The 23,871-nt window shown below is 42.1% G+C and overlaps 1 protein-coding gene across 3 annotated transcripts; it reads right to left on the reverse strand.

Annotated features, from left to right (window-relative positions):
* Positions 1 to 4,197: 4,197 nt before the first annotated feature.
* Positions 4,198 to 23,291, reverse strand: LOC129173588 (neurturin). 3 transcript variants are annotated; one of them, XM_054764643.1, is made up of 4 exons: positions 22,799 to 23,291; positions 12,921 to 13,076; positions 11,382 to 11,691; positions 4,198 to 9,239 (listed from the first exon to the last, which is right to left on the reverse strand). In XM_054764643.1, exons 3-4 carry the CDS (start codon positions 11,662 to 11,664, stop codon positions 8,809 to 8,811), a joined length of 714 nt encoding a protein of 237 aa, XP_054620618.1. In that variant the 5' UTR covers positions 11,665 to 11,691; positions 12,921 to 13,076; positions 22,799 to 23,291; the 3' UTR covers positions 4,198 to 8,808. The 3 variants fall into 3 exon arrangements, with proteins under 3 accessions (XP_054620618.1, XP_054620629.1, XP_054620625.1); XM_054764654.1 differs by lacking the exon at positions 22,799 to 23,291 and adding an exon at positions 13,177 to 21,896; XM_054764650.1 differs by lacking the exon at positions 12,921 to 13,076.
* Positions 23,292 to 23,871: the final 580 nt, after the last annotated feature.

Raw genomic sequence — 23,871 nt, forward strand, 5'->3', positions numbered from 1 at the left:
GGATCATTTCTTCCCTCACCTGGAACAATCGATCAGACATGTCACCCAGCGTGATCCACCCTCCCTCCCGCTTCACCTGCACACGCTCAGGTAGAGCGAGCTGACCCATTTTGGTGCAAATCTGGATGAAAGTACAGCCACAGATTGCAGTTTACTTGTTAATAAACAACAATTTTATTTCCACTTTCTCATGCACTCTGCCTCATTAATAAAGTATGGAAACGGTGTTTTGTCAAATTTTGTAAATAACAGCATCTCTTCAGATATTGCTTGCTTCCTATTAATGTCCCGCCCTCTTTGCGCTTTCGGTAATTGAATGGTGCTTCTAATTGCAGCATTTGCAGTAATCAACATTACATTATTACCTATGGGGGAAAAAAATGAAAGTCTTCTAACGCATGCAAAAACAAACAAATGGTTTGTCGCCACGGTAACTGGAATGACAGCTCCTATCTTTCAGCATCTTAGGGATTTCTACATCAACAAGTCATGGGCACAGCACGTCACTTGCGATGACACACTTTCATGGACGCTTCCATGGAATGTGTCAGGAATTGTTGATTGTAATTACATTTGTGCTTTTCCTGTTATGACAAGTCCAAATATCTGCAGAGGGGAAAGTCAGGATGAGAGATTTTTGCTGCTTTCAGCACTGCTCGGCATTTGAACGCTCAACAACACGCAAAAGGTCGCTCTTGGAAGGTAGAAGTCTTTTATTTCAACAGCATCTTTTATCACACTGTTTTATTTGGTCATTGCATGTTTTATGTGTTTAGAAAAGCATTTGAACTCTCAACGTGGGCCAAAAATGTTATCTCTTTTTGTTCATTTTGACACATTTATGACAAAAAACAAAAAAACAAACATAAAACTATAATTTGCCAACTAGGTAGAGCAGCTTACCCTCTGTAATGAACTATGTGCTTGTTTGGGGAAAAAACTAATCCAAAATATGTTATGTAGGATACATGATGGTGATTCGTGCATCCGTGCATTTCATTGCATTTATTTGAACCCCTCATAGAAATGCTTGGATATTTTATATTTGACGAAAAAATAATAATTGTTGTATATTACAATACTAAATAAAATAATCTAAATTAAAATATATACACTTTTTGGGAAAAAATAATTATATTTAATATTAATATTACTATGATTTGGTCTTTCATATTGAAATATCTGTAAAAATGGAAGAATAGTATAGGACTGATTACTTTATTTCAATAGATTTCGATTTTTTTCCTATATTGAAATATTTTTGGAAGGGTTTTTTTAGACATTAATAGTATATGACCATGATTACTTAATTTTTTTTATTTGATTTGGATTTATTTTGTATATTACATTTTTTTAGTTACATTAGTTACCATCCATTTTCTATACCGCTTGTCCTCTTTTAGGGTCGCGGGGGCATGCGACCCCAAAAAGAGGTACACCCTGGACTGGTCGCCAGCCAATCGCCAGCCAATCGCAGGGCACATATAGACAAACAACCATTCACACTCACATTCATACCTATGGACAATTTAGAGTCTCCAATTAACCTAACATGCATGTTTTTGGAATGTGGGAGGAAACCGGATGAGGAGAACATGCAAACTCCACACAGAAATGCCCAACGGAGAATCGAACCCAAGTCTTCCCGATCTCCAGACTAGGGCAGGGGTCGGGAACCTTTTTAGCAAAGAGAGCCATCAAAGCCACATATTTTAAAATGTATTTCTGTGAGAGCCATATCATATTTTTTAACACTGAATACAACTAGATGTAAATGTAAATGTATAGATAGATTCAAATGCATGAGAATGTTTTATATTTTGAATGTTTTACTTTGAAATGTCAGTGGGAAAAAAATGTTTTAAAAATGGTATTGGGTTAAGAAATATCTGAGAGCCAGATGCCGTCTCAAAAGAACCATATCTGGTTTCCCATCCCTGTGATAGGGGTTTTATTAAAACATGACGAGATTTCTCATTTGGAGAAAAACTGTCTTGTGAGAACAGGGCAGCCAGAAGCCAATCAGACTGTGAACTATGGCATTGCTACTATGAATGATGATTAACCTAATATGAAAGTGGAAGTGTGCTAGCACATTAAGTGCTTTACACACACCTGCCTTGGTGTTCCCAGCGTCAGCGAGTGACGTGTGGATGTTGTGGAAGCTGTAGTAAGTCTAAATTTGATGAATGTTATTTAATATTTATCAGATCGAAACACCTAGATGTACAGACTTGTCTGCAACCTTAATCACCGTTCTCATTAATCACCATCAACATTAACAATGGCAGCACCGGGTCTGCATGTGTCCGACTGCAGTGCACCTTAGCGGTCACAGCAGGTGGTTCCCTGGTTCTCCTGACCTTTGGAGCGGCATCGGGGCAGCCAGAGAGTGTGTCTGACTTGACAGCGTACTGTGGTGACCATAACACACACATAGAGGAGATTCGCGCATTAAAAGTGAAAGACAGCAAGTGTTTCTTGCGTGATGCATTTATTTGGTAATTAAATACAAGCGGTCAACAAAGGTGAAGTATCCGCAGCGCAGGATCTCCACCTCTGATTGTGCAGCAGCCCCGAATGCCGGTCCGGAAGCTCTAAAACCACCACAATGCAACCTCACAGAGACAGACAGACACACTCTTTCACCTGGCAGCATCCGGCAAAACACATGGCCGTCCAAAGTGTGGCGCGGGGGCCATCTGTAGACTGTGGCTTTTTGCCTGTGAGAAAATAGACGTCACAAACACCAATTTCACATGTTTACAGAGTGAAAGAGGGCATATTAAATAACATATTGCATTATAATGATACACTGTACTGTGTGTGTCATATATTGTCATAACAGTGGTTTATTTGGTCTCAAAAAATGTAGACAACAAAATCGTTTAGCCTCAATTTGTGGGACAATAAACATTTCAAAACGCACCTGCATGGTTTTCTGACTCAATGAAATAATATTTTTTCATTGTACTTAACTTTAAAATCTCGTATATCGTCTCTTCTCGTGAGTCGGGTGTCTCCTGACACCCCTAGTACACTAAGCCCCCAACTTACGAACATCCAACATGCGAACATTCGGAGATATGAACGCAAGCTGACTGGTCTATATTTTCATGTATTTTGCCTTTTGGAACTCCATATTTATACTGCTACATGCTTGACCAGTAGAGGGCACTGTGACACTGCTAATGGGACCAACAGGTCGAGGAAAAAGAGGAAGAGGAGAGAGGAAGGCTAAGTTGTAGTTGTATGATACAACCCGGACAGAGCGTGTGATTAAAGTTTATGAAGAGTTAATAGGCCTGCTTAATTCTACACCACCCACAGAACACTACCTCTTTTAGAAGAGTCTAACGACCACGACGATTTGTCCTTTTTTTTAATAACTACTCCTCCACAACGACGTATGCTCAACCACTCCTCTTCAAAGGTAAATACATTTATCATTACGTATTATTATATCACTTTTATTATTGTTTTTTTCATTAATTATCCTCGTTTAATATTACTACTGCATCCAAACTCATATTTACATACATACACATATACTGTATATGTATACACGTACATCTAGTGCCCATATCATTGGTAATATTACCTTTTCCCCTACTTAAGAACAATTCGACTTAAGAACGGTCGTCTAGAACCAATTGTGTTCATAAGTTGGGGACTTAGTGTATTTGACTATGTTTACTTTATTTCAAAATATATCTATAATTGGATTTCTTACATGTGTATGAATTATGACTACTTTTTGTAGAATGCTTTGCTAGCATAAATCACTAGCTTTTGCCTTGTAGCACCGCATAAGTTTATGGCCTTATAAAAGACTACATATAGTTTGATTAATGCAACTTTACCGTCCTAAAATTGTTCACTCTGGGAGAAATGATGACCAATGGTACCTGTGAAATGGTGTTTATTCAGCAGTCGTTATAGAACGTTGACAGAATAATAAACATAGTTAACATAGTTCTTTGGCACAGTTGCTTAATGAAAACAAGCTGTCTGTGTGTAATGTCAACTAAATAAATATGCACAACCATAATTTACTTCCCAAATAAATACGATACAAACTACAATAACGATGCACTGCATCCTCACAACCCTCCCACCCCCCCCAAACACACACACACACACAAAATACACACAATGAGCGGCAGCCCACCCCACCCCACCCTGCCTGCCCCCCACTAAAAGGTCAAGCGCGACAGTGATGGGCCGTTGTATGCATGCAGGAATTTAGAGGATGATGAGTGCAAACGGCGGCTTCGAATTACCGCAAGAGCTCCGCGAGTGTAAACGTCCACAAATTACATCAGGTTTGTAATCAGGTGGAACTCGAGAAGTCAATTCATTATGTGTTTTGGCAATTGTGTGACTATTTGGGGAATTTTGTGGGTGTGGCTTGCTCCGTGTAGCAGGGTGGCCCCCCACTTAAACAAGACATCAGGTATTTCCATAATATGCAATTGCTATGATAAGTGGGTAAAATAGCATTGTGCTTCATTACCAATGGAGGTTGAAGTCATGTCTGCACAACATGGAGATACAGTACAATAAATAAAGGCGGACCTATAGAAATGGTTTCATCAATAATACATTTTTCTTGACTATGTAATAACACTGCAGTCAGTAACATGAATGAATGAATGCATGCATGCAACAAAGCCCTAAACAATACATTAAGCACAGTTAAGATGTTTGCATTCCTTGATATACAGCTTTAATTATATGTACTTTCGGGGGGGTTATTTGGTGTCCACCCTGTGATTATATAAGCTATGGGAAGTGAGGATGCGGAATGTGGACAATTAAAGAAAGAGAATGTGTGGCAAATTCAGACAACACAAACAACGTTGACGCTTGAATAAGTTTGCACACGGAAGCATTTCTTTCTGTTTTCTTTCCTGCACGTGACGTGACTCTTTAAAATGTTGCCAAGCAGAATGAGTCATGCGCTTAGCGGGGCGGCTTGAATTGTTTTAATTGTTTCTGCAGTGCATTCCTAGCCATTCCCGTCTGTGTCAAGCATCTCGTCTCACAAATTGCTCAAAATCCATAGGGTGCTTGCTGTGATGATGTAATAATTAGTGGAAGTTGAGGACGATTGTTTGGAAAACGTGACCATCAAAGGAAGGAGCATCTTGGAGCAGAAGTCATCTAAAAATCAATAGGGCGTATGCAATTAATGTAAGTACTTTACACAATACTCCATGAAGGCTTGGAGAAGCTTGCACATGCTACATTCATTTCATGCTACATGTAATGCATTTAAATCTTTGACCTTACACTATGATAATGTTTTGGTATCATTCAAAATAAATAGGGTTCACGCCGCCTTGACAGTGAGCAATGATTTGTGGTCGAAATGGGGGTCTTGAAATGGTCTTGAAAGTGAAACAGGAGTTGAGGTTTGAGCTCAGCTACTTGGGTAGCTTACATGATGTCAAGATATGCATAAAAAATCAATTGGATTCTGGGTTTGACAAAAAAAAAAAAAAAAAGTAGAATACCGGTTTAAAAGTTCTTGAACTTTAAACTCAACCACCGCAACTCATGTGGATAATGCTCAAAATATCCATGTCAGATAGCCATAAAAAAAACCCCAAAAAACAATAGGGTTCTTCTTAAAAAAAAAAAATCCTCAATGTTTTGAGAAGACTTGACGAAAATTGCTCATGATAGATTCACAGCATCATTGACCTTGATTAGGGTTCTTGCTCAGACATCAAAATATGTAAAGGTTTGTGTAAGATGGCTGGGAAGGAAAATGATGGAACATGATGTTTGGGGTCAGATACAGCGGGGTGAAAAAGTGTTTGCCCCCTTCCCGATTTTTTATTCTTTTGCATGTTTGTCACACTTCAATGTTTCAGATTATTAACCAAATTTAAATATGAGTCAATGACAACACAACTGAACACAAATGCAGTTTTTAAATGAGTCTCTTACAGCGCTGTGGAGGAATTGTGGCCCACTCATCTTTGCAGAATTGTTGTAATTCAGCCACATTGGAGGGTTTTCCAGCATGAAGCGCCTTTTTAAGGTCATGCCACAGCATCTCAATAGGATTCAGGTCAGGACTTTGACTAGGCCACTCCAAAGGCTTAATTTTGTTTTTCTTCAGCCATTCAGAGGTGGACTTGCTTGTTGTTTGGATCATTGTCCTGCTGCAGAACCCAAGTTTGTTTCAGCTTGAGGTCCCGAACAGATGGCCGGACATTCTCCTTTAGGATTTTTTGGTAGACAGCAGAATTCATGGTTCCATTCATCGCAGCACATCTTCCAGGTCCTGAAGCAACAAAACAGCTCCAGACCATCACACTACCACCACCATGTTTTACTGTTGGTATGATGTTTTTTTTCTGAAATGCAGCGTTACTTGTATACCAGATGTAATGGACACACGCCTTCCAAAAAGTTCAACTTTTGTCTTGTCAGACTACAGAGTACTTTCCCAAAGGTTTTGGCATCATCAAAAGGTTTTCTGGCATAACTGAGTCGAGCCTTAATGTTCTTTTTTTCAGCAGTGGTTTTCGTCTTGGAACTGTTCCATTCAGTCCATTTTTGCCCGGTGTCTTTCTTATGGTGGAGTCATGAACACTGACCTTAACTGAGGCAAGTGAGACCTGCAGTTCTTTGGATGTTATTGTGGGATCTGGATGAATCGTCGCTGCACTCTTGGGGTAATTTTGGGGCAATCACTTTTTCACACAGGGCTTGGATTTTTTTCTCTCCCTTAGTAATAAAAAGTTTCATTTAAAAACTGCATTTGTGTTCAGTTGTGTTGTCATTGACTAATATTTCAATTTGTTTCATGATCTGAAACATTTAAGTGTGTCAAACGTGAAAAAAAAAAAGAAATCAGGAGGGGGGGCAAACACTTTTTTGCACCATTGTCTATTAAAATCAATAGGACTCTTGCTTTGACCATTTTTGGGGGGAGAAGACTGGAGACAAATTTCTTATGGTAGAGAACAAATCTACAACTGAAAAGTACTGCAGTGAACTTGGACCTCATCTTTTACCATCCATCCATCCATCCATCCAGGGAAGCAGGGAAGCCCAGACGTCCCTCACCCTGGCTATGTCATCCAGCTCCTCCTGGTGGATCCCGAGGCGTTCCAAGGCCAGTTGACAGACATAGTCTCTCCAATGTGTCTTGGGTCTTCCCCAAGTCTTCATATCGGTCGGACATGCCCTGAACACTTCCCCAGGGAGGCGTCCGGGAGTCATACTGACCACATGCCTGACCCACCTCATCTGGCATCTGGTTTCTCTCAATGCGGAGGAGCAGCGGTTCTACTCTTGAGTTTTTTTGGGATGACAGTGCTTCTCACCTTATCTCGAAACGTATTTTGGCCACATTTACCCGCGATGTTGTCCTTTCGGTCAGCACCTAAAGCTCCAGACCATCTATTACAACCCTCAAAACACTCTCAGGGCAACTTGATCTGGATCGATTGAATGCCCTGAGGATAGAAAGACCTGGATGAATGAGAATACTCACAGGCACAACCCTCAAAATAAATAGTGTTCTTACTAAGACACCAAAATCTTTCAAGATTTACAGCAGATTTCTTGAACGTTGCAGAAAATTAAAGTGCTGAAAAGGGAGACTCTCTTCTAGACTACCTGAGCATTTTTAGGCATATCCATAAAAATAATGACGATTCTTCTTCTGATAAGTATAATAACACCTTTAAGTCTGGACTATAAACAGGGGCGTTGATATCACTCAAAACAAACAGGGAAATAAAGTTCTTGGTCTGACACAGTAATGTCTAAACCAGGAATATTAAACCCCATTTTTATCGGGGCCACATTTTCAGAAAGCTAAGGACCGACTTCTTCCTTGACTACTCTTATTTTGTACACAAGTAATGTAAGACCTTCATATTTTTACCTCAACTAACGGATAAAATACAGCAAAAACTTGGGTTTTGTCTCCCACAGTTTTGTATGATCGGTTTTCGCTCTAATTTTGTCTCGGGTTTTGTACAATATTACATACAACAAGCTAGTCTGTTTGCCCTGTACTGTATCACTCTGCTAGATCGAGTTTGGATTCATTGAATTTGGGACAAATGGAAAAAATTGCTTCAGTTTTTATACGATTTGGTTTTCGTCTGACCTTTTGGAACAAATTAATGGCAAAAACCAAGGTACCACTGTAGTCATTAAGTCATATTTTACGATTATCGAAGATTCTCTATGTGACAGGAGTGTTCTGATGTTTTTAAGGACCTACTGCAAAAAACACTAGTCAAAGATTGTCTATATGACAAGAGTGCACTGGGAATTTGCCGCAAAAATGTGAGCAAGTAAGATCTGAACTGCATTTGCGGGCCAAATTTGGCCAGTTGGGTATCCTGGTCTAAACGTTTGCATGGCATGTTGTCTGAATTTGCTTTGTTTTTTGTAGTCCAGTTGGCAATACATTTTGGTTGTGCTGTTGAAATGTTTAACGGATTTTTAGTCGTCTGTCCTCTGTAGAGATTTTTTGTCTTGAGCTCGGTGGCCATGACTCACTGGTGTTACTCATACAGTCACATGACACTACAAGAAGACACCACGCGTGTCATGTTGCTACATTGCTGTGACACCATCCTTTACAGTGTTACGACACAGATAGAAAAGATCATAGAAAAAGAACAGTCACTCTCTGCACGCAAATCCTTCTGATTCATTCCCACATGATGTCGGGCCGGGTCCAACATATTCCTGATCTGGAGCTGATATCCCGATTGTTCCATGTTGGGGAGCTTACAGCAGCACAAAGTAGCGAGTCGCCTCCATGGGTCATACACAGCCACAGTTCTTGGCTGAGATGTTCTGTATGGTGTGGTAGCGACTCCGGTTGTCCAGGAAGGAAAAGTCCTTCTCGAAGGCCGTGGGCCGGCAGCAGGGACCGTTGCTGACCTTGTCCTTGCGGCCCTTCTTCCTGAAGCCTGTCCGCATCATGTGCTCCATGGTGATGTCGTAGTTGCGGCGCTGCGCTGTGCACTTGCCGCTGCAGTAACGCAGCATGACGGTCTCGTCGCTGTCGTAGCCCAGGCCCAGCTCGCTCACCGTCAGCTCGAGTTCCCTCAGGGAGCACGGCTTGGCCCGGCGGGCTCTTTTAGTCCTTCGGGTCTGGCCTTGGCCTCGGCTCTTCTGCTGCTTCCCGTTCATCAGGGTTCCCACCACATGCTGAAGCTCGCCTTCTGTGAAGCTCTGGAACATCATGGACACTGGGAGAGGAAAAACAGGTTAGGGTTTGAGTTGGAACTAGATTAGAGTTAGGGTTAGGGTTTGATCTTGTGCTCGGGTTAGGGTTTGGATTACAACTGGGGTTAGGGGTAGAACTAGGGTTAGATTTAGGATTTTAACTCAGGTTTGGGTTACGGTTGTGGTGATGGTTTAATTTGTTTCAAACATGCATACAGGTTACATTGGAATACTTCATGTTCCGATTCATAGTTCTACATGTCCGAAAAGGAGTAGGAAGAAGCTGAGTTTATTTAATCCTACCCCCTCTCTTTCACATCAATTACTAATACATTTGTTCACTTCCTGTATTCAACATGCACTATTTACATTATTCTTCCATATAATAAAAGCAATAAAAAAAAACGGTTTCCTTTTTCTTTTGTTGTTGTCCAGATCTATACCATTCTTCAGCCCAATTGTTTGTAGTCCTTTCCTGCCGTCTTCTGTGTTGTACTGTGAGTGTCACTGAATGTAGATAGCTGGGTTCCTAATTCCAGTACTTCTTGATGAGCAGGCCCTTACAACGTGGTAGTGATGTCAAATGTTATTGTTATTGTTAAATGTTATGTTACTGGGGTTACAACTCTGCTTTGGGTTGGGGTGGGGATAGGGTTGGAATTAGGGTTTGGGTGAGAACTAGGGTTTAGGTTACATTTTGGGCTAGCATTAGAAGTAGGTTTTAGGTTAGGGTTTGAGTTTGGGCTAGGGTTTGGATTAGAACTGGGGTTAGATTTAGGGCTAAGGTCAGGATTTGGGTTTGGCTTGGAGCTAGGGTTGGAATTAGGGTTTGGGTTACAACTAGGGTTTCAGGAAGGGTTAGCATTAGGGTTTGGCCTTGGGCTAGGGTTATGGTTAAGAGGCGCGCCGGTCGATCGGCCACCGATCAGTATCGGCCGATTTCTGTGAAAAAGCATGCTATCGGCATATGCCGATACTTGCTTTTCAACACCGATCACCTTCACTAATCAGCTTCGCCCCCACTGCAGCACCCAGCCTATAGCGACCGTCTCCTGCCCACTTTCCCTTCACAAAGCCAAAACGAGCGTGGCTGCCATGTGGGACTTCCTGTCGTTGTGAGAGTGATATTTTTTTATTTTTTGCACCCTGCAAAACACGCCATGAAAAATACATCTTGCCGCAGTGGCGCCTTAAAAAGCTTTAGTTTGGTGTAGCATTTGGGGGACGAGCACCTGGCAGGGTGTGGTGAGTTTTCACGGCTCGCGATGTGATCATCGGGACACACGCTCTGAAGCGGGTCGCCCAAAAAGTCGTTGGATTCGTCGGACTGGATTGCTGGCCGTCACCGGCGGTGCAGGACACCAGGTTTGCCAACTTCCTGGGGTCCTGCTGGAGCGCCATCAAGCTGCTCTCGCGTCCAAAGAAGAAGGTACCTACTCCTCTAAATTTCACCAGTGATTTTGAAACAGTAAGTCAAAATATGTTTTTGTATACATTTTATGGTTCCCCTTTCATATCATATGGTTATGGTTATGGTTTAATTCATTTCGGACATGCATACAGTTTACATTGAATGCTTCATGTTACAATTCACAATTGCACATGTCCGAAAAAGAGTAGGAAGAAGCAGAGCTTATTGAGAGCTACTTCATTTTATCAAAGTAGCTCTCACAAGAAAAAACGTTGGTGACCCCTAGCCAGTAGTAAATAAAAAAATGTACACTTAATCTGTGTGATCGGTATCGGTCGATTTCACTCATGAACGATCAGCATCGGCTGCATAAAAACCTGATCGGAGCGTTCGTAGTGAAGACCACTACACTGCCGTTCGGGTGGAATAACACCATTGTTGAAGATGATTTTATTTTTCACCCTGGAGTGAGGGAAATGTAATTAAATAAAACACTTTGGTGCAAGTGAGGCTAACATAAGAAGAGAAGCATGAGGCGGTAATTGCCTGCAGATGATTGGAAGACATTAAAACCGGCTCTAACGTGCTGCTAGCATGATGTCATGCTGCATCTTTTACACTTGAGACTCACACCTCACACACCTGTTCTAGGAGTAATCATCCTGTGGACAGTTGGGGTAGGGGTAGGGAATAGGGGCTCAGGTTCGGGTTAAGAGGGACAGGGTTAGGGGTTCGGGCATGCTGTAAAACTTACGCTCAGACAGGAGAGAGTTCATGTTGTCGGCCGAGCGCGTCCGCCGATGAAGACCAATGCTCCAGGTGGATGAAGAAGACGATGATGATGATGACGATGAGGACTCTGATACTGAGGTCGAAGGATACCACGAGGAGGAGGTGGATGTTGGCAATGAAGAGGAAGCGTGTTTAGTCTTTGCTTTGGGTTGTCCCACGGTGGTGGCCATGTTTCTAACGAGGATGACTGACAGGGCAGCGCCACAGAGCACGAAGGCAAAAGTAGCACTTTTCCATAACTTCATCTTAGAACGTGGAGGAGCATTGAAACTCTGGCAAGGAGGAGAAGAAGAAGAAATGTTCAAACTGTCCATTCTCACTTCTACTTCTGCAGCGAGAGCATCTCACAGCATTTGAGGAGAAAGATTGACGTGAAGGAGGGCTTTGGCAGACTGAGATTTTGCAGCCCTTCTTCAAGCCCTGAGGCTGACTGTAGTTCATACGTAAATATGGAAATGAGATTTTTTTTGTCTTATTTTCTACTCCAGGATTTTTTGTTTTTGTATGTGGTTTGACAAAAATGTGCCCTAAAGCGGCACACGTTTGAGTGCACATGCAGACCCTCCCTTTTATAAAAAGGTGGAAAAGGTTGCTGGATGCCTCCTGGACACTTCCCTGGTAAAATGTGTCGGGCATGCCTAGCCGGGAGGAGGCCCAGGGGGCAGACCGAGGACACACTGGAGAGATCATGTCTTATAGCTGGCCTAGGAACATTTGATGTCCTCCCGGTGGAACTAGAAGAGGGGGCCGCAGACTGGGAAGTTTAGACGGACTTCCCTACTGAGGTGGCTGCCCCCACGGCCCAGATCCGGAAAAGCAGAAGAAGATAGATGGATGGAATATGTTGCCTTGTTTCATTAATGTCCCACCCTTAACCCTATACCTATACCAACCCTTAAAGGAAAACTGCACTTTTTAAAAACATCATCCACAATCCTTTTGTGAAACATGAACACATTTCTTTCCCTTTTCTGTGCATTCCAAAGACAGAAAACGAGTTAGTATGAGTGAGCTAACAATGGACGTCATGGGACACAACTATGTCGATGACAAAGCTCTAAAAAAACAAAAACAGCAACAGTGTTCCATTTACATAACTGACCTGTATATTAACCAAGCTAAGCGATGTTGTTATTGTAGCAGCTAACGCTAGGTGATAAATCATGCCTCGCATGTGTATTGTAGAAGGTTGTGGCAATAAGCCGAAAAGTTGGTCAACTTTGAGGGTCCACATGCTACCAACTAAACCCCAAGACAGACTGCAGAGTGGATACTACTGGCTCTCAACCTTGCTACGGAGACTCGACAACATGCTAGGTCGCTCTCAGCATTTTTACCTGAGGACTATTTTGTGTTTACAAGCTCTACGGGGACCACAAGGCTTGTGCTGAAAGACACAGCCATCCCAGTGAGAGCGGACATTGTAAGTGACTGTTTCCATTATGCTGTTGTCCATGGAACGTTTAGCACTCGCACTACGAGGGGTAAGGGGGAGTCTTACCTGATAACCTGTAGCTCATCCTGCATGTATTCAGGCTTAAAAGATAAGGTTCTGCTTCCTCATATGTCCAAAAGTAGTCATCCATCATTAGTAATAGCACAGACACGCTGTTTGTACGCTGCGGTTGTTGATGGAAGTAGCTTTAGTTCCTGTTGGCTGTGTGAAATCAATACACATAGGAAAGAAGTTAGGGTAATGGTTAAATGATCAAAATAAGGCAAAATACTGTAAGTATTACATGTTATCATGGATGTACCTGTTAATGCAGGATCACAGCATGCATATAAAACCATAAAATGTTGTTAGAGGGTTTTTTTTCGCTCGTACTAACTCGTTTTCTGTCTTTAGAACGCACAGAAAAGGGAAAGAAGTATGTGTTCATGTTTCACATAAGGATTGTGGATAATTTTCCTTTAACCCTAACCCTAAACCCACAGCCTAATCCCAGTCCTAACCGTTAAGTGCCTTAAAGCACTACATGTTTGCGTGCATATGCAGACTCTCCCGCTCTAAAAGGAGGAAGGAAGGTTGCTTATTTTATCCCTCCTTTCATGATTGCCCAAGCCCATACCCTAACCCCTACCCTAAGCCCTAACCCTTAAGTGCTACAAAGCACTGCATGTTTGAGTGCACATGCAGACCCTCCCTTTTTAAAACGGGGAGGCGGTTGCTTCATTTATTCCTCGTTTCATTATCATCATGCTGCACATACTTTTCAAGCACTCTTGATCCTCCTGCATCTCTTATGTCACTTGCAAAAAAATATGTATATAATAATTTTTTTTCCCCCCCTGAGCCGGAAATAAGTAAGTGTCTGCCAGTGTCTAACAGCAAATCCAGACTGGCCTTAAAGTGTTTTGCCAGACTGGATTGTGTTCACACACGTCTGTGGAGCTCACACTGAAACATACATAAAGCTACACTATGTGATAATCACATAGACTCAAAGTCACAATAATGATAAAAATGCTATACTGGCTTGTAATAAGGCATGTCAGTTAGGATCCCCAGGTCACCAAGTTTAACATTCTATAACAATGGTGGACCAGCCAGGACACTTCTTGTGGTATGTTAGCACTAGCATAGATGCTAAAGTTACTGTTCAGGCATGTATGTAGTGTTTTTGTTATCACTTCAGTTGGCCTTTTATCTTTTATGGGCTTTTTTTCATGTATTCTTTGTACAATCTCCTTGAGTATGCAGGGAGATGTTGATAAATAATTGTTTAAATGTAAATATTAACTGGCAAATGTATTACAATTATTTCAAATGATAACATTTTATATTTATTTAATTATTTTTATGTTAAATTTGATAAAATTGTTGTAAATTTAAAAAGTAAATATAAGAAAAAAAAAGTAAAAAGTAAAAAAAGTAAATTGGCAGCTATTTTCATGAGCTTAGCTACTAGCGTGAACATAAATTACACTTTTCACCTGTAGGGGGTGCTTGGGAGCTGTTATTTGCAGATTGCGCTGCACCCCAGATGGTAAACATATGGGCGCTGCACACATGACATCCAAACGCAACATAAACAGGAACAAGTGGTCCTGTTAGCCAAACAAAGCTGGACCTGCTGGACTCGTGGACTCGCTATTCCTCGCTATTGTGTTGTTGAAGCAGAATGTCATGCTTCATGTACCGTGTTTGCCTCTGCAGCCAGCCGCCATGACTGTCCACCCCTTCCTGCAAACATTCTGTTGCTCCTGACACGGTAAATGTGACAAATGCCTGGTTTTCACTGTTTGTTTAGCCACTATTGTTAGCTCAGTGCAACGTATGTATAAAGGTACTGTATGGGTTGCTGGTACCAGCATCGTTCAAGCATGAACAAATACATTAACAGACCACAACCTTGAAGAAATTTTATGATTAGGCCTCTCATGCCCCCTCCTCAGACACCTCACCGCATCCCCCCAAAGGGGGACTCGCCCCACCATTTGCACTGGATGAAATGATGAAACATTCATTATGTTATGCTACTTCTCTTGAACATAAATGACACTGTCCACCTATAGGGGGCACTAGGGAACCACAATTCTGCATGCGGTTGCAGTTTTGCCTTAATATATATTTTTTTATTGAATTATTTAATTTTGTGATTGCAGTTGTACTTTGCAATCATCTCGGGCTGTTGTTAATATTTTGGTTACCCCCAAGCCTCCCCTATTGCAGGTGTACCTAATAAATAAAATGAATATAACCACATCAGTCATCATTGCTCCACATTAGGCCAATCTGCAGCCAATAAGGAGCGTCCTGCCACTCGTTGGGGTCGTCGCAGGCGAGTAATTGGCCTCCATTAAACATCGAGCGAGGAAGAAGCGCGACACGGATGAGCGCTTGGCTTCGTGAGAGGACAAACGCTTATGTTTGCCAGCAAACACCGGCGAGGACGGAGGAGGATGAGGAGGACGGAGGAAGACGAGGGGAGACAAAGTCCCGGGAGAAGGAGAGGAAGCAGCAGGAAAAGTCATAATCAGAGAGGCCCAAAAACAAACACAGGAAAACGTGAAGAAAAGGAGAAGATACGTGAGGTAAACACGATGTTCACACATGTGTCGCCCCCAACCAGAAAACCAAATTCTCTGAGGATGGTTAGCATGTTTGAGGGCAGCCGTGGAAACCCATCAAGAATCATCAGAATGCTGACAGACTCCAACTTCTTTTTTTTTTTTTTTTTACCATGGACTGTAACGGCAAATCATTCCAAGACAGCGGACATTTTACAGGCAATGCCTGTAACATAAAGTTACGAGTTTTTTTCTCATAAATTTGCGACTTTATTGTCATAATATTATACGTTTTTCTCGTAAATTTACGACTTTATTCTTAAAATCTCAGAATATTTCAATACCGCTTTGTAACGTGCATTGCCTGAGACAGCTGTGGAAAGGTGGGACTTATGTGACCTTCGGCCATCGACAAAGTTAATATTCTGACTTTTTTTCTCTGAAATGTATGACTTTATTCTCGGAAATTTACAACTTTTTTTCTTGTAAATTTAAGACTTTTTTCTCGGAAATGTATGACTTTATTCCCGTAAATTAACAACCTTTATTCTCGTCAATTAAACTCTTTTATTCTCGGAAATTTTTTTCTCAAAAATGTTTATTCTGCAAAGCATTCAGGAAATGTCCAATCCCCTATGCTACACACAGCCACTAGGGGGCATATTTACACTTTACACTCAGGGGATCACACTCAGGGCATTGGGACGTCATAGTGTCGTAGTTCTGTATTCATGCATCATCTCTGAGGAAAATTACAATTTAGAGTGTGATTCGGTGACACAAAAGATGCTCATGCTAACATTTAAGAAAAGAAAGATCAAAACAGTCAGTAAGCATCCAAACACACACAGCCACTAGGGGCAGATTTGCATTAGCATCTAGGGAGCTTGTACTTTGACCTCACGCTGTTTTCAAACACCACAGTTTACGTATGCCTCGGTTTTCTTACACTACCTTGGTTTTCGTACAATATTGCACCTAACAAACTAGTCTGTTAGCCCTCTACTGGGTCGGTCCGCGGAATCGAGTGTCCAAACAAAGCACCCTACATGTTACTGCCTCACCGACCGTGCTACTAAATAAAGAGGCCAAAGAAAGTTGCGAGTGCCAGCAATTGGATGAAGAAGGTGAGAAACACGATTGAATCTGAGACCGAACTCATTGCAAAACAAAAAAGTGGCGTCCGTTTTCTTTGGAAAAATTGCTTTGTTTTTTTTGTACGTTTCACTTTTTGTCATACCTTTTGGAAGGAATTAATAATGAAAACTGAGCTATCACCGCATTTAAGTACTTTTTTTTGCAAGTAGATCAAAGCACTCACATGCAATTTTTGAGGAAACAATCATTTTGCCATTGAACGTTTTAATGCCAATAATGACATTCAAAGGCATAAACGTTTGGGATTTTTGTGTCATTCAAAATCCCCAAAATAGGTAACTTTCCAATTGGATATGCCCCCAAAAAGTTATTTTTTGCATTAAAATCATAGCACTAACTCAGGGTCTAATCCTTACTCACAGGGGTGTTCAAAGTGTGGCCCGGGGGTCATTTGCATCCGGCAGCACATAGCAGAAATGAAATTAAACAAACTCAAACGGGGAAAAAAATGGTAAAAAGACAGCAGAAAACGTAAAGAGGAAAAACTGAAATGTTGACCATAATAACTAATACCAACAGGCTTTGTCTTGAAATATCTATATAACATTTTTTCGGCTTTTTACAAAATAAATTGTTGTGGCCCACTGCACCTTTTGAGTTTTCAGTATGTGGCCCTGTGTGGGAAAGTTTGGACCCCCCTTGGCAAAGTATCTGGGGATTGCTATGATGAGAAGTCACATGTCATTTTTGAGGGAACCACAATTCTATTCCTTCATCCATCTTCTATGCCGCTTATCCTCACTAGGGTCATGGGTACGCTGGAGCCTATCCCAGCTGACTTTGGGCAAGAGGCGGGGTACACCCCCTGCATACCTATGGACAATTTAGAGTCACCAATTAACTTAACATGCATGTTTTCGGAATGTGGGAGGAGTACCCCTCCTTGTCCATCAAAATGCACTGAAGTGTATACAAGTGAGTCATTTCCAAACGTAAATAGTTCTTTCCTCACTATTTTGGCTCTGCGACAGCATCTCCGCACTCACACGCGATTCCCTCGATAGTTTACGATTTGTCGCTGCCGCCCTGAAAGCCATTCCTGACTCATGAAGTGTTTGCGGGAGCGTCCTCCACTAACTGGCCTCTTGTTGCCTCGCTCAAAGATGCTTTTATCTGCCTGGATACAATACGAGGAATAATGGGGTCAGTGGCGATCCGCCTGGAGGAAGGATGGAGGAAGAAGACACTGTGTGAAATCGTCACGCTGTGACAGAAGATCACAGAAAGGTCGTGCATGAAGCGCGTCTTTGTCGGAAGGATATTTTATGACTCACTCATCATGTAATGTGCGCACGGATCTTGTAGGGCACACTCATCACATCACATAACACCTGATAATCCGCTTTACATAACGCTGCTTGATATCTTCTACCAGAAGCCTTTGTGCACTTTGAGCGTGGCCCATAAAGACAAAGATGGAGATAGCACCGCGAGCACACAAGACAGTAAAAGGCACCTACTGTGTCGCTGCTCTTTAAAAAAATGAAAGAAAAAGGGGTAGCTGGAGAGGTGGTCCTGGGCCTGGTCTTGTCTTTGCCCAACCTGAGTGAGCGCCAGGCGGGCCCAGGGCCAGAACCAGGGTGCTCGGAGAGGTAACAGGGACATATTCCAAAGATCAGGGCGGGATTACCACTAATTCCTGCAGTCAGCTTTATCTGCTGTCACGTGGGTTAACACCTGGTTGCACTGCCTTTCCTTTATGTGCCCTATATACACTACCGGGCAAAAGTTTTAGAACCCTCCAATTTCTCTGGAGGAAAAACCTACATTGTTAAGTGTTAAGATGGTCTGTCTGTCTTCCATTGTTAATTCCCTTTTTTCTTGCCATTTTTGTAGCAACAAATGACTTTCTCCAGTTCAAGGCTGTTCAACTGATGTTCATGAGGGTATACTGTAATACCACAGTGTGTTCTGAACACTGTTTTTATGCAGACAGAGGAGGTAGTAAGTACTCCAGAACTTGGAACACCTGTAGGAATTAGTTGCACCAACTGCTGAGGCTTTATCAACCTCCATTTCTGCAGAACACCTTTAAATTACACTTAAATTGTTGACCCATTTTGTGGTCCTTGAAACAGGCCTTTTTCTATCATACTGAAATACAAACAATATACATTTTTTAACCTCTGGAACTTCACCACTTACCTTTGTACCATTTCAAGCTAGTCATTGGACTTGAGTGACTTGAATTTCAATAAATAACTGAAAAAAGTGGCGTGTGTGTGTGTTCATCCATAATTCCTTAAACTCCAGGGTTAGTCTGGCGAACTACGGCTCATCACCTTCCTTCTATTAAGAAGAACACAAGGAATCAAACGCCTCGCTGGGTCTGGAGGCGCTAGCTTGAACTGTGGATATTCCCAGCCGGGATTGGCCGCTCTAAATTAAGCCTCGCTTTCCAAACCAAGCACTCCAGTCAGCTCAGCTCAGACAATAATTAGAACAAGGCTGGTGCTCGTTAGCGGGGGAAAGTGCCTACCGTTAAGAGACCAAACGAGGGGGAACTTGTGTTTTTATTGCCAAACCGAAAAGGAAAAGTGCATTTGACACAAATCCTGCAGACACTTACTGTCCTTGTTTGAATCTAGTCGATTTCTGAAACCTGCCAGTGTGCTGTTGGGAGGTGGCATGCACTCATACGGGCCTGATGACACCTAAGGGGTCTCAAATTCTTAATGTTGTGGCCCCTTTCCTGATGTGAATGTCCCACAAGCGATGGTCAGAGGCACTTTAGTTTGGTGAAGAATTGACGCACATCACCCAACTGTAGCGATATCGTGTCGCTGTGTTGCTCAATACTGACACCTGCTGGATATTAAAGGGTGCGCATCGCTGCCGTGACACATCAGACATTGAATTTGTTGACAGTCTCTGCTGGTGTAATGGTACAGTACATGTACCAGGGGGGGCGGACTTTCAATTCCAACCCTGGCCATCTCCTTTATAAAAATCAAAGGAGGTTTGTAATCGGGGATGGGGCGGACCCAGTCTGAACCACCATGTCCGTAGTCCAATTTTTGTCCCAGTCCAACCCTGATTGCAGGTAATAAGGTTGACAGACTCAACTGACACATTGATTCATTGACTATACACAATAATATTGAAATTATTGCATTATTTTATATTTTAATCCAAGTTAATTTGATATCTTTTAAAAAATTATATAGTCAATAAATAATGAGAAGGCGTGTCATAACATGGAGCTCAAAATGAAAGTGTTGTGAATGTGATGTCGCCTATTGTCTTTAATGCAGGAAAGTTGTTTTTATATGTCAGGTTTTTATTCAAGAAAATAAGTTTTTCCAGTGTCTTGGCATTCAAACCAAGTAAAACCAAAAGCAAACCGATACTGTAAGGTGAAATCAAGTATTAAATGGATTTAATACCAGCTATTTCTGAGGAAGTAGGACAATCCAGTAAAACAAACACATTGTTAAATACATTTAACCTGCCCAAAATAAAAGAAATGTTTTCAACTAAGAGTCACTGAAATGCAGATGAATTCTGATAGCTCAAGGGAAGAACTGCTTCAGAGGAACAGGATGAAAAAAGTAAATAAATGGCTTATTTGCCGGTATAAATTCAAAATGGTCCTACACGGAAATCTTTATTTTCTTTCAGTGTCCATGTCACACAGGATTAAGGGGAAGAATTGTGCTTCAAAAGATTTGTTCTTATTGCACAGAGGTGGCACCCGGATGACAGACGTCAGACTCGCTTTTTTATAAACACAGTTTGGTGCCTCAGTGACAGGCGAAACAGCGACTACATCGATCACGTGACTTTTCTTAAAGCGATAAGCGCACCGACACGGGGCTTCGCCCTATGAGCTCGGCATGTTCCCGGACCCATCACCCATCACATAGGCAACGGTGACAGAACACTAACTTCAAATCCCGGTGTAAACACGGTGGCAGCACAACATGTAACAGGGAAGTAAGGGAACTACTTCTACTAGGGGGAATGTTAAGCAACAACTATGTGAACACAAAACACGGAACTTTTGCAACTTTTTACACGACAAGCAACTGTTTGCAAAAAGTTGCCGCAAGGCATGCTTTTATGCTTCCCAGCATGCCATGCGGCACTTTTTGGTAACTATTTGCTCAGGATACGTGTTTAGAGTTAACGTACAGTATGTTAAAGTTATCGACCTACTTCTATTTTAAAGAGTAAGCTTTTTGTACATTTATGTATATTTTTGACCTGCTCTTGCCCAGGCTGGTGACAGCTTCCGGACGTGTTTGTTGACAACTTGGTTGGAATGTGATTCTGGAGTGAATACTTGATGTGGGGCAGCCTCATCCAGACTCTACCCCCAATGATCCCCAGGTAAGTTGAGGTTGAGACCCCTGGTTGAGAGGAAGTGCCCAAAACTTCCCACTGTGTCCCAAGTGTCCCACTTCTGTGTTCTTTATCACTAGTTTAGTCAGGCACAACATGGGGTGTCCAAAATACGGCACAGGTGTGTGTGTTATTTGCTTTGTCACCTATGGTGCAAAGTTGTAGGCTTGTTAAAGGGACTGAAAAACATCTCCTGCAAAGATGAGCAAACACTTCCGTTTCGCTATGCACGTCTTCTTCTTCTGTGCTAACACATAAGGGGCGGGCTCACCTGTCCACACCCCCGTTTTTTTTTTGCATTTTATAAGCGACTGCCGCTCAAGCAGTTGAACGTGTTGCCACTGCAACACCTCCATCTGGCACGCGGCGCTGTATGCCGCTTCCAAACAACGTGTGCAAGCACAGGCAAGTGCAAGCATTGAAAATATGATGACATTTTGCCACTGTTGGTTGGTTTAGAGAGCTTTCAACCGGCAGGCAGAGAGGGTAGAATTCACAGGAGGTCACACTGACGACACCTCCTCTGGGGTTTTCATCAGCAGTGTCAACTTTTGGCGGGTTGTCACACTCGATCTTGTCAAAATGGCCTAAGGTGTAATTTACTGTAAGTGTCCAATTAGTCAGGATGAGTGATGGCAAACTATTGAGACGCTTGAAAATGTCAACCCTGTGTGATTAGAGCAAGTTTACGCCACTTGTTTTATTTTAATTCAATTGAATTGAATTTAATTAACTTACTGTATTTGATTTCATTTCCTCATTTTCCAGTATTGCAAAATGTCCTTTTTTGTGGTGCTGGCAGACTCCTTTTATTCAAATGAGTTAAATTTGTGTCGTGGGTTTTCTCCGGGTACTCCGGTTTCCTCCCACATTCCAAAAACATGCATGTTAGGTTAATTGGAGACTCTAAATTGTCCATAGGTATGAATGTGAGTGTGAATGGTTGTTTGTCTATATGTGCCCTGCGATTGGCTGGCGACCAGTCCAGGGTGTACCCCGCCTGTCGCCCGAAATCAGCTGGGATAGGCTCCAGCATACCCGTGACCGTAGTGGGGATAAGCGTAAAGAAGATGGATGGATAATTTCTTCATTTTTTAGATATGTACTTCATTTACTGTAAAAAAGATATTATTCATTATAACTATTTTTACATTGAATTCATTGATTGTATTTCATGAAATAAATGAAATAATTTTATTCTTATTTTAGATTTATTTTACAATATTTATGTTTTAATTATATTTACTAAAAATATATATAATTCATGTACCTATTTTTACATTGAATTAATTAGCTGCATATCACGAAATAACTGTCAGAATTTGTATTTTTATTTTAGATGTATTTTTATTGTAATACTGTATATTTATTTTTTAGATCCATTTTAAATATTTATTTAATTATTTTATGTATTTAAAAATATATTAGTAATATTAATAATAATATATTTATTGTTTAGTTTTATTTTATATTTTTTGAATTGATAATTTATTTTTGTGGCTACACATACAGGATGTCGTTGAGGTCCACTTGCGTTACCAAAAATGGTTCCGCGATGAAGAACTAAGCAATGTTTTTTTTAAGCATGACAATATCTTGGCTGCAGGAGCTAAAATTCAATGGGATGCACCAAAGAGGAAGTCAAGTTTCGGCGGGGGACATTAGAAAGCGGAGAAAAAAATCGAGAGCGTTTGATGTGCAAACATTCCGTGACAGGCGGTGGTCCGTGCGCTGACATGAGCTTCCAGGGAGGCCTCGCTTGCTGAATTAATCCGCCGTGCGCTGCGTGGCGAGGCGGCACACCTAACGCCTCGGCCATAAGCTGAGGGCTTAGAGCAACAAAAGGAGATGTGTTGTCCTTACCGTTCGGGCCGGCTAATCCTGACTTAGCTGTGTGGCGTTTGTCTTCTGCTGACCTCCACGAGGCAAGTCCACGGCGACCATCATCGTTCCCAAGAAGACGTGCGCCCTCCAGTGAGGGAGCTACCCTGACTTGATTCAGGTCCTCAAACCTTCTAGTCTGCACTCACATGTGCTCCTTCCTCCTTCATGTGAAGCTCAGAGTTGACATTCCTGCCCGCATCAGCTCCACGGCTCTCTCGAGTGGATCCATCCAAGAAAGGGAAAAGAAAAACAAGGAGGAAAAGTTTGCAGCTCAGAAAGCTCCTGTCACTGTCAATACGTTCTCCACTGCAGCTCCTCTCACAGAAGATGAGGTGAGGGCGAGGAAAGTAGGGAGAGCTTCTCCGCCTGCTCGCCTGCCTTCCCCCACTCCAACTGTTGCTCCTCCTCCGTGGTTCCCGAGTCGGATTACCCCTGACATGATAATCTCCCCGAGGGCTGTGGCTGCTAAAGGATGCTTTGGGCTTTGCATTCACCTTCTGCTGTCATCTTAAGGAGAGGGACATGGGCCTGGGGGGGTCTGTGGCTGCGAGCACCCTCCAATCTTTTAAGGGGGAATTAAGAAAGTTGACAATTGGTTTAAACGCCGCTAAGACACTTAAATGAAATTATCACAGCGGAGGTATTCCCTGATAATGGAATCTACGGATGAAAGCGGCATTTTGGGCTCCTGCGGCAAACGAGGAGCAGATGGTTGTGTGTTTTTGGGCTATCAAGTAGGCCTGGAGACAGCAATTGAAATAAACAGGCCATCAGGCGTCAGGTGCAGAAGGCCAAATGAAAATAAAGAAGATCCAGAAAGCTGGCAGGTGTTTTGAGGAAGCACGTAAACAACATGCGTGATGATCCGTGTAGCCTCCGGCCAAGCCGTCACCGCAACTCTGGCAGCATCACACTCTTGGAATTCCTCGCAAAAACTGAAAAGGTTACGAGAGTCTCACCAAAAAATGTGCGCTGGCAGACGTTTTGTTACGTTTCAGCCTGCAGCCCTTGTAAATCACCGCATGACAAAGTCAAGATGGGAATGTTTGGCT

Source organism: Dunckerocampus dactyliophorus, chromosome 2 (genome assembly GCF_027744805.1).
Source record: "Dunckerocampus dactyliophorus isolate RoL2022-P2 chromosome 2, RoL_Ddac_1.1, whole genome shotgun sequence".
NCBI lineage: Eukaryota > Metazoa > Chordata > Actinopteri > Syngnathiformes > Syngnathidae > Dunckerocampus > Dunckerocampus dactyliophorus.